This window comes from Leptodactylus fuscus, chromosome 4, assembly GCF_031893055.1.
Source record: "Leptodactylus fuscus isolate aLepFus1 chromosome 4, aLepFus1.hap2, whole genome shotgun sequence".
In the NCBI taxonomy this organism is placed as follows: Eukaryota; Metazoa; Chordata; class Amphibia; order Anura; family Leptodactylidae; genus Leptodactylus; species Leptodactylus fuscus.
Genome location: NC_134268.1, coordinates 150,746,665 through 150,756,241, shown reverse-complemented (window position 1 = coordinate 150,756,241; position 9,577 = coordinate 150,746,665). Strand labels below are relative to the sequence as shown.

Below are 9,577 nucleotides of genomic sequence, written 5' to 3'. Positions count from 1 at the left end.
CTGCATTTCCATTGCTGTTTTTTCAGGCAGCTTTTTAAAGATGCGTTACTCTGCTTGTGGCCTAAGCCGAAAGGTACTATTACACATCTGCATTTTAATTGTCCTTTCTGAAACTACACAAGGGTTTTGCATTTTGAATCAGTTATTTTCATTGATGTTACTGCACATATATTAACACTAATAAAATACAGATGTGCAATAGCATCCCAAAGTCATTTCCTGATGACAAATCGCTTTTAAAACGGTTTTCCCAAAAGGGACAATTATGGATGATAAAGATCTGATTGTTGGGACACCAACAATAACTACAGTAGAGGTTTCGGGCGCTATACAAACAATATCAGGAGGAGTATATTGGTCTCAATTTTTTGCCACAAGACCTTATGCACACATCAGTGTTACGGTCGGCAGGCTTACTTAAAAAAATTAAATAAAAGCCTGCAGAGTCCAACTGGACTCTGAACCGCAGGGCATCCTGGTGTGAACAAGCCCCGACCGTTAGTGTCACTGCTGGGCTACCCCACCAACTGAGTGCTCCCTGTTACTTTACAGGGAAGCTGCCTCTTGCAGCACAGAGCAGCCGCAAATGAAGTCTAAGTCTTGCAGTTATTCCACTGCAAGACAAACACAAACAAACTTAGACCGTATGCTCCCAATAACCTCCTGGGCCGCACCCACTACAGCCACCTGCTGTAAAAGCACTACAGATAGGAGTTCCCTGGGCAATTACTAAGGAACAATTCTAAGCAGGGAACAATTTTAACCAAAGGCAACTCACTGCCAAACTAATGTCTGCACTGACGTGCACAATTCAGGATTTAGGCTAAGGCACCGGGCGAACAGCCCTGCCTCCTTAAATAGAGGGAAGGCGGGTCTAAACAGCAAGCCCCAGGTGCCCACACCAGGTGCTCATAGGTTAGCACCTCTGTCAGTCAGAAGACCGACCACGCCTATCAGCTGCAAGGGAATTAACCCCATGCATACTGGACTGAGCAGTAACAGCGGAACAGGCTGCAACCCTGATCCCCTGGATGCACCTGCCGCACAGTCCTAACAATCAGTGTTTGTAAACCAAAACTAGAAGAAAAAATACAACAAAAAAAATCTAAATTAGAAACTTTTTTTTTTTTTTTTATCACTCCTGATTTTGGCTTACAATCAATTACGCATAACAATGACCTAAGAATAAACAATATCGAAACACTATATTGAATGCCTTTGCTTCAAGACATCAATTTTTGGTAATTGTCTTCTGTTGGCACTTTGGATACTTCTTATAAAATCAAAACCTGAAGTGCTTTGTACCTTAGTATTAAATAATGTCACCAGACTACAGATCTACAAAACAGTCACTGAGTTTAATACAGGTATCATTAAAGATCGAATATTCCCACAATAGGTAAATTGAATGCATGACATAGCCAGATTTGAGGAATGGGCAACCAAAGTCTAACGGCACACTGTCCAGTTAATTTTGAAAGCGTTTATGACATTGCAAAGTGAAAAGACATATTTTAATAGGAGAACCAAGATGGGCGTTTTCGTTTTCGCTCTATAATCCGCTTTCCCTCGTCTTCAGGATGTGGCTTTTCACCTTCATAGAGAACTACTGTTTCGACAGTGGGGGCCTTGAAAGGCCCCCCTTCCATGATTTGTATTTCCTTCCTGATGAGATGCGTTTCATTGCGAACTTTCTCATAGCAGTATCCGCACAGCACATGTTTCAGTTTCAGATGCCCACATTCCGGACATGTATCAATGTTATTCTGAAAAAAAGGACAAAGTTACTGCTATCCAGAGGAAGAGGAAGAGGGGTAAAAACAAACAGGATACTAAACTGATATATTGACAAGATCTAGCAAAAACTCAAGGCCGTGAATATGCTATAAATTGTACCTAAGAGGTATCTGGATAGAAAGCTCCTGTGTATTTTGAAAAGTTATACACATAGAAACAGATGCAAGTGTATGACTTTTAGGGCTAGTTCACACGTGGGCAAAGGGGAGGTTTTTGACAGCGGAATTCGCTTCAAAAACCTCTCCTTTAACATGGTGGTCTATGTAGACCACTAGCTTTTTTTTTCCTCCTAGCGTTTTCCGCCTGAAGAAGCGACATGACCTTTCTTCAGGCGGAAAACGCCTGAAGAATTGCATAGAAGTGAATGGGAGGCGAAAACCGCGCGGTAAAAAACCGCGCGGTTTTTTGCACACAAAACCGCGCGGTTTTTTGCAAAAAAACGCGCGGTTTTCGCCTGCAGTTTCTATAGCACATATAGGAAAAAAAACCCTAGCGAAAACCGCTAGCGAAAACCGCGTCAAAAACCTCGTCAAAAACCGCGCGGAATGCAAAAAACAGCGTCAAAAAAACTCCTCGAGGTTTTTTACCTCGCACAAATAAGCTAGGCGGTTTTCACGTGTGAACTGACCCTTAGGCTGAGTCCCCACATGGCTTATATCAAACCGTAGCATTTTACAGTCCCTGCAAAGTGGATGGGATTCTTGCGAATCTCATCCACTGGTTGCAGAAAAATATGCGCAACAGAATTGCTGCGATTTCCAAAACAGTTATGATTTTGACAGTCGCAGCATGTCAATTATAACTATAGAAACGCCAGCAGCTTCCCTATAGGTATAATTGAAGCAGAAATTCTGCAGAGAAAAACTCTGCGGACCTTCTATTAAAGAGCACTGCGGGAAAAAACGTGATGTGTTTTTTTCTGAGGCTCTCTACATGGGGGCCTTAACCTTATACTCATGACTAGCATTCAACGCATTCAGAGTGTGAGAAAATGGGAGATACCATGGATGTGAATGATAATATGTAAAGTTGTCATAAACATTAGATTTAGGATTAGCTATCTGATTGATGATCCAATCATCAACAGTGACAACTAAACTGTCCAATCAGATTGTTTTGGTATTAATAAAAAAAAAAAAAAAAAAAAAGAAACACAAAATGAGTCTGTACAAATTGGGGAATGATCAGCCAAAACCAGCCGATTGTGCCAAGCACTGATATTTTCGGTTAACAGCATTTACATACCCAGCCATTCCAGCTCATGAAATACTAATGTATATGGCTAGCTTTACTACATGTTTTTCTCATTTATTTATTTATTTATTTTTTTAACTAAAGCAGTGGTTCTTTGATTGAACCCTAGGCCCTATGTACGGTTCATTTTGTGTACCAGTAAAAAAACATATACCTATGTCTTGAATTTGGAAAAAAAAATCATATTTGATTTATCACTAAAGAAGGGTTCGGTGTATATGCATATGAACCACTGAACTAAAGGAAGAGGAATTTTAAAAAAAAGGAGCACGACAACCTACAACCCCAAAGCGCCAAAAAAGCATCCATAGCTACTAGGCATTTCCCAGTTTATAACCCTCTTTACATTCTACTGTCACAGTCTGCATAGCAACACCATAAGAACATATTTGTAGACATATATACTGTTGAAAAAAACTTTTACTTTAATACCTTCTCTTTTAAAAGCTTATTAGGATTTCTTCTTCGGCAACGATTGACTTCAATAGTTCTTCTAGATTTAGGTGCAGCCATCCAAAAGATGCTATCCAGAAAACTAGGGACATTATCAGAAGTATCTTCACTGGGCTCCTCAGATGGACAGGCCAATGGAGCCTGGAGAGCAAAAGCTGAAAAAGTAATCAAAAATAAGATACAACACACATATGGATGTGATCTTTTATACAGTGAAAAAGTGACTGTTTTGTTACAATAATTAAATAAAAGCGTCTCACATATTATATACTGACAACATGATATGTATACTGTGTTGTAAAAAATGCTGACTCCCAACAAAATAAATTAAATATATATAAAAAAAATACAAAAGAAAAAAGAAATCGAGCTCACGCCAAAATAAGTTTATTATCCAAGAGAGATAGTCACAGTAGAAGGACACATAGGTAAGCATAAATCAAACAGCACTGGAGGCGTCCCCAGTGCTGCGAGAGAACTCATTTGCATACCAAAGAAAACCAGGTTTTCTACCGAACGGCGGGGCAGAGAAGACATCTAAAGGTAGGAGACGAATAGCCTTTCTTAGGGTGCATTCACACTGAGTAAACGCTAGCTTATTCTGAACGTAAAACACGTTCAGAATAAGCGGCGTCTAAAGCAGCTCCATTCATTTCTATGGGAGCGGGGATACGAGCGCTCCCCATAGAAATGAATGGGCTGCTTCTTTCACTCCGTGCAGTCCCATTGAAGTGAATGGGGAGTGCCGGCGTGTACGCTCCGGCATGAGCAGAGCTTGCCGTATACGCCGGCACTCCCCATTCACTTCAATGGGACTGCACGGAGTGAAAGAAGCAGCTCATTCATTTCTATGGGGAGCGCTCGTATCCCCGCTCCCATAGAAATGAATGGAGCTGCTTTAGACGCCGCTTATTCTGAACGTGTTTTACGTTCAGAATAAGCTAGCGTTTACTCAGTGTGAATGCACCCTTAAGGCTATTCCGACGTATTATCGAGGGAAAAAAAAGGGTATCCAATGATAGGATCCCTTTAAAGGGAGTTTATCATTGATGTCAGTGGTTTTGAGATAAAGACATTCCTGGATAGCCTTTAAAAAGACTATTCTACTACTACCCTGTTTCCCCGAAAATAAGACACCCCCCCCCCCTTCACCTTCTGGATCACATACAACCGGAGCCGCTAATTGTTCCCCGGCTTCGTTTGCCGATTGATCCCCGCTCCAGCAGCTGCATAAAACATCCCCCGAAAATAAGAAAGGTCATATATTTCGTTAGCTAATTAATTATAAGAACATGTTTTATTTTCGGGGAAACAGGGTACCTTCTTTTTTTCAATTCTCTCTGTCGTTCCGTTGTAATCCTGGTTAATTACTTTATGCAAATGAGCCCACAGAGCACCCTGGGCATTCCCCAGGGCCTCCGAGCACCCCCACGTCATACCTTTATTCACACCCCTCCATTGCTCGTGCTCTGTCTGACTCTCCACATCCCTGGATGTTTTTCCAGTATGCTGTTCTATAGCGAGCTACACCAAAATGGCACTCGGACATGCACAGTACTGCGCGTCAGAACGCCAGCATACTGAGCAATATGCTGAGTTCTATAGCGAACTACAATAAATGGCGCTTGGACATGCGCAGTACCGCTCTGAATGGAACGAAACTGCGCATGCAAAAGGATTCAAATGCAGCAGCGTGATCTGGCCGGAAGAACATCCAGGTAGAAGAAGGGTCAGACGGAGCACAAGCAATGGAGGAGCGGGGCCACACGGTGGCTCAGTGGTTAGCACTGCAGCCTTGCAGCGCTGGAGTCCTGGTGTTCAAATCCCGCCAAGGGCAGAAAACCATCTGCAAGGAGTTTGTATGTTCTCCCCGTGTTTGCATGGATTTCCATCCCATATTCCAAAAAGACATACTGATAGGGAAAAAATGTACATTGTGAGCTCTATGTAGGGCTCACAATCTACATTTAATAAAAAAAAAAAAAAAGCAATGGAGGGGCATGAATAAAGGTATGACGTGGGGGGTGCTCGGAGGCCCTGGGGAACGCCCAGGGTGCTCGGTGGGCTTATTTACATAAAGTAATTAACCAGGATTACAATGGAATGGTGGGAAGAATCGAAAAAAAGAATGTAGTAGTAGAATAGGCTTTTTAAAGACTGTCCAGGAATGTCTTTATATCAAAACCAGTGACACCAATGATAGAATCCCTTTAAAGATTACCAGTCACCAGGTCTGAAAATTCCAACTTCATTGAATAAACAGTGTCATCTTGAGTATTTTGGTGTTTTCTTTATCCAAAGCCATTGATCCATTCCAAAGGTATAAGTAGTTTTAGTGTTAATACAAATTAGGGTATATTAGCCAAGTGGTTTCTCTGGGATGTGGGGTCTCCATGTGCTGTATGTCATGCAGTGTTACCGCCCACTTGGCTTGTATACCCTAATTTACATCATCACTAACAGGGATTAAATCTTTAAAATGGCTGGACAGATTTGGGTAAGAAAAACACAAACATTCCCAGGGGTACAGCACCTATCACTGACAGCACCTATCATTGGGCTTTTCAGACTTGGTGACAATCTCTGTTTACAAGGAGTCTGTCAGCAAGAACATCAGTAATAAGCTAAATACACAGAAGGGTAGGACAGCTCAGAGATTCCAATGCCGAGAAATTCTGCTTTTTATAAATATGCAAATAAGTCTCCTACTAGAGCCCTACAAATTGACAACTAGGCATTTCTACTTCGACCAATGTCAGTGCAGTGACAGTCCCATTAGTGCTGTCAGACTGTGTAGGGACACACCCTTTCACCATAAAATGTCAATTTATTCATATATTTCTAAGAGGAATAACAGGAATGGCACAATACAGTGAGGCTTCCTGCAGTGGCAGGAGTAGGACGATGTGCGGGTCCTGTGCTTGGAGGAGAGGGTGTCTCAGCGAACCCATTAAGACATCCGCCGTGCTATTACAGAGGATTCTAGTTCTTGTAAAGATGATGGCGGCTGCTCTGCTGCCAATTGGGAGCCATAGCTACTGGGGCTCCGCTGTACCACTGACTGCAGCATTACTACCTGTAAACCCCTCTGGAAAGTATTAACTATCTTGTACTAATGTACAGGATCTCCCATAGACTGCAATACAGTTGTATAGCAGTCTATGGCACTTGCAATCAAATGATTGCAGGTTTAAGCCCCCTAAGGGTTCATGCACACGGAGTAAAGTGGCGCTGATACTGGCACGATAACTCGTGCAAGAATCAGTGCTAAAAACAGACTCCCATTGACTTCAATGAGTTCCGTTTTCCGCAAGGTACACAATGAAATCAATGGGACACTTTTTTTCACCCATTGATATCAATGTGTTCTGCGCAGAAGACGGAACCCACTCAACGGAAGTCTTTTTATCAGCGCTGATTCTGCCATGAGCTATCGTGCCAGAATCAGCGCCACTTTACTCCGTGTTAATGGATCCTAAAGGGGATAATAAAATAGTAAAAAAAAAGTTTAAAAATTATATATATAAAATTTTTTTCAAAAATCACCCCCTTTCCCTAGAATACATATAAAAATAGAAAATTACTGTGACATACACATTAGGTATTCCTGTATCTGAAAATGCTTGATCTACAAACTTATAAAAATGTTTTTCCTATAGGGTGAATGTCATAGCGGGGGAAAAAAAAAAAAAAAATCAAAAGTGCCAAACCACCGTATTTTTTGGCTGTTTCGTCTCTGACTTGAATAAAAAGTGATCTAAGCAATAAACATTCCCCAAAATAGTATAACAAAAACGTACCCTATGCAACCCCGTACAACTGCAGGGACACCTATTAATGCGGCCCTGCAGCCGTTGCCAGACTAAAACTCCTGTATGTTATTAAATATTTTACCATTTTTTGCTTCAATATTTTTTCCACTATTTTCCTCCTCTAAAACCTGGGTGCGTCTTATGGTTCAGTGCTTCTTAGGGTAAGTTCACACAGGCTTTTTTGGTCAGGATTTTGAGGCCGCATCCGCCTCAAAATCCTGACCAAAAAGACAGCTCCCATTCAAATCAATGGGAGCTGGTCAGTTCTTTTTTCCAGGAGCAGCAAAGAAAGAAGCGAGTTGCTCATTCTTCAGACTGAGTCGCCTCGCAATTCGGCCTGAAGACACTCCCTCCTCCGGACTAGGCCCATTCATTGGGCCTAATCCAGAGCGGAGTGCGCGGCTAGATGCTGGTGCAGTGCACTGGCATTCAGTTGCGGCTACCTATTTTTTGGTCCTGAACCTGAAGCAGCCTCCGCCTCAGGTTCTGGACCAAAAAACCCTGTGTGAACTTATCCTTATAGTTCAAAAAATACGGTAGGTGTATTATCTGCGGGCACTTGGCTGTTTTTGTGTCCATCCTTGAATTCAATGAAGAGAGCCACCAGATACTTTAGAGAAAAGACAAACAAAAATGATTGAATAGATCGGTAATGCACCCAGGGGTATACAAAACAAATAAAGAAAAAAAGTGCACTAAAATTTAACTTGTATTAATGTTCATTAAAAGCTAGCTATCCATATGATAAAAATGGTAGAAAAAGGGCTAAACTGCATGTGTGCCAAACAAGCTGCTATACTAAATTAGTGGTTTAGGAAATATCTTTTTTCTTTATTTACATTAGAGAAAAGAGTCTAACATTGCTGTGTGATATTGGCCATGTGATTACTAATTCATTCACATCTAAGGGAGTGATGGAGGGCTGTACTGATCTATTTCCATTTGAGCCATTTAATGGAGTGGTGGTTACTTATTCACATTACTTACATACAGGGCTTGGGGACCACTTTTCTGCAGTCCTGCTCTCATTCACCTAATAACATGGCTTCTAGTGGCCACATCAGCTGATTGGTTTGGATATCGGACTCTGAGCAATCCGGTACTGATAACCTATCCTGTGTATAGGTCATCTGTATCAAATGTCCAGCTCCTAAACAGCCACTTTAAACTGCAGATAAGTGATGGTGTGTTTCATTAGATTACCCTTTTTAATGAGCATAAGCCTTGGTGGTTATAGCAAAATAAACACTCTTGTTAAAAAGGACCTTCCACCTCCACAAACTCCAATTCTAGGTGCTGCACTTCTGAATATATTCATTCTGGTTTGGTGCTGAAGCTTTTTTCCTTTTTCAATGGTTTGTCGAATTGTGCTTCCGAATTTATGGCAGTTATTTTTTGCTCTTGCAATAAGGGTAGTTACTTTCAGCAACAATATGCTAATTTGTTTATGTATTAAGTGGGAGGCCCTGCACTGGATCAGACAGTCTGGAACCGCCCACTTGACACTAGATAGCATAATTGTGCTGAAACAAATAGCAATGATTGCTCAAGAACAGCAGGGTCGAGAGGAAATATTCTAATGGCAATGTAGGGCGCAAAGAGTTGGAGTTAGCGAAAGGTCCTATTTGTTGGAAAGAAAAGCCTTGGCACAAATAATACAACACAGTGGCCGAGTGTTTGGGTGCTTTTCATGCCATGCTCCAAGGATGTAGTGATAAGGAATTTAGATTGTGAGCAATCCTTAGGACAGTGAGCAATGATGTCTGGAAAGCCACGCAGAATATATTGGCGCTATATAAGCAAGCTAAACAAATGCCATAACCTCAGAATCCCACACTATGGCTGCAGCAATGTGTTATCTAAAGCAAAGTTACATATATGCATTAGTCAAAGCCTCTAGGTCTTGATCTACTTGTATACCGATAGTACATGCCCTACACATGCCCCTCACACGCTACATGCCACCTTTCAGTCATACAGCACACGTGAGCAGTCAGTAACCCCTCTGCTAATATGGCCGTCGGTACCTGGATGGACAGGCTGCACTCCTAGAGCCCGCAGGAGACTCTGTTCTGCTCGCAGGCAATATCTTAGCAGCAAACTGAACACTCCTCCAGCCGGTCCACCGGACAGCGCCATCTTTTCAGTGACCTCCTATCTGTCACCCTGAACTATGTTTCGCGCATGGGCAAAAGAAAAGGCACGTGACATTGCTAACCATAATATGGCGACTGTTGACAATGCCTCTACGTTACGCGGAC

The 9,577-nt window shown here is 41.9% G+C and overlaps 1 protein-coding gene across 1 annotated transcript; it reads right to left on the bottom strand.

The window, feature by feature from the left end:
• Positions 1–1,245: 1,245 nt before the first annotated feature.
• On the bottom strand, positions 1,246–9,495 carry MRPL32 (mitochondrial ribosomal protein L32). The gene is made up of 3 exons (XM_075271230.1): positions 9,344–9,495; positions 3,484–3,659; positions 1,246–1,766 (listed from the first exon to the last, which is right to left on the bottom strand). Exons 1-3 carry the CDS (start codon positions 9,453–9,455, stop codon positions 1,515–1,517), a joined length of 540 nt encoding a protein of 179 aa, XP_075127331.1. The 5' UTR covers positions 9,456–9,495; the 3' UTR covers positions 1,246–1,514.
• Positions 9,496–9,577: the final 82 nt, after the last annotated feature.

Coding starts and splice junctions, on each gene's coding strand:
- MRPL32 (XM_075271230.1), bottom strand. CDS start 9,455: ATGGCGCTGTCCGGTGGACCGGCTGGAGGAGTGTTCAGTTTGCTGCTA. Junction 3,660..9,343: donor AGTGCAGCCTGTCCATCCAG/GTACCGACGGCC, acceptor TTACTTTTTCAG/CTTTTGCTCTCCAGGCTCCA. Junction 1,767..3,483: donor ATAAGCTTTTAAAAGAGAAG/GTATTAAAGTAA, acceptor CCTTTTTTTCAG/AATAACATTGATACATGTCC.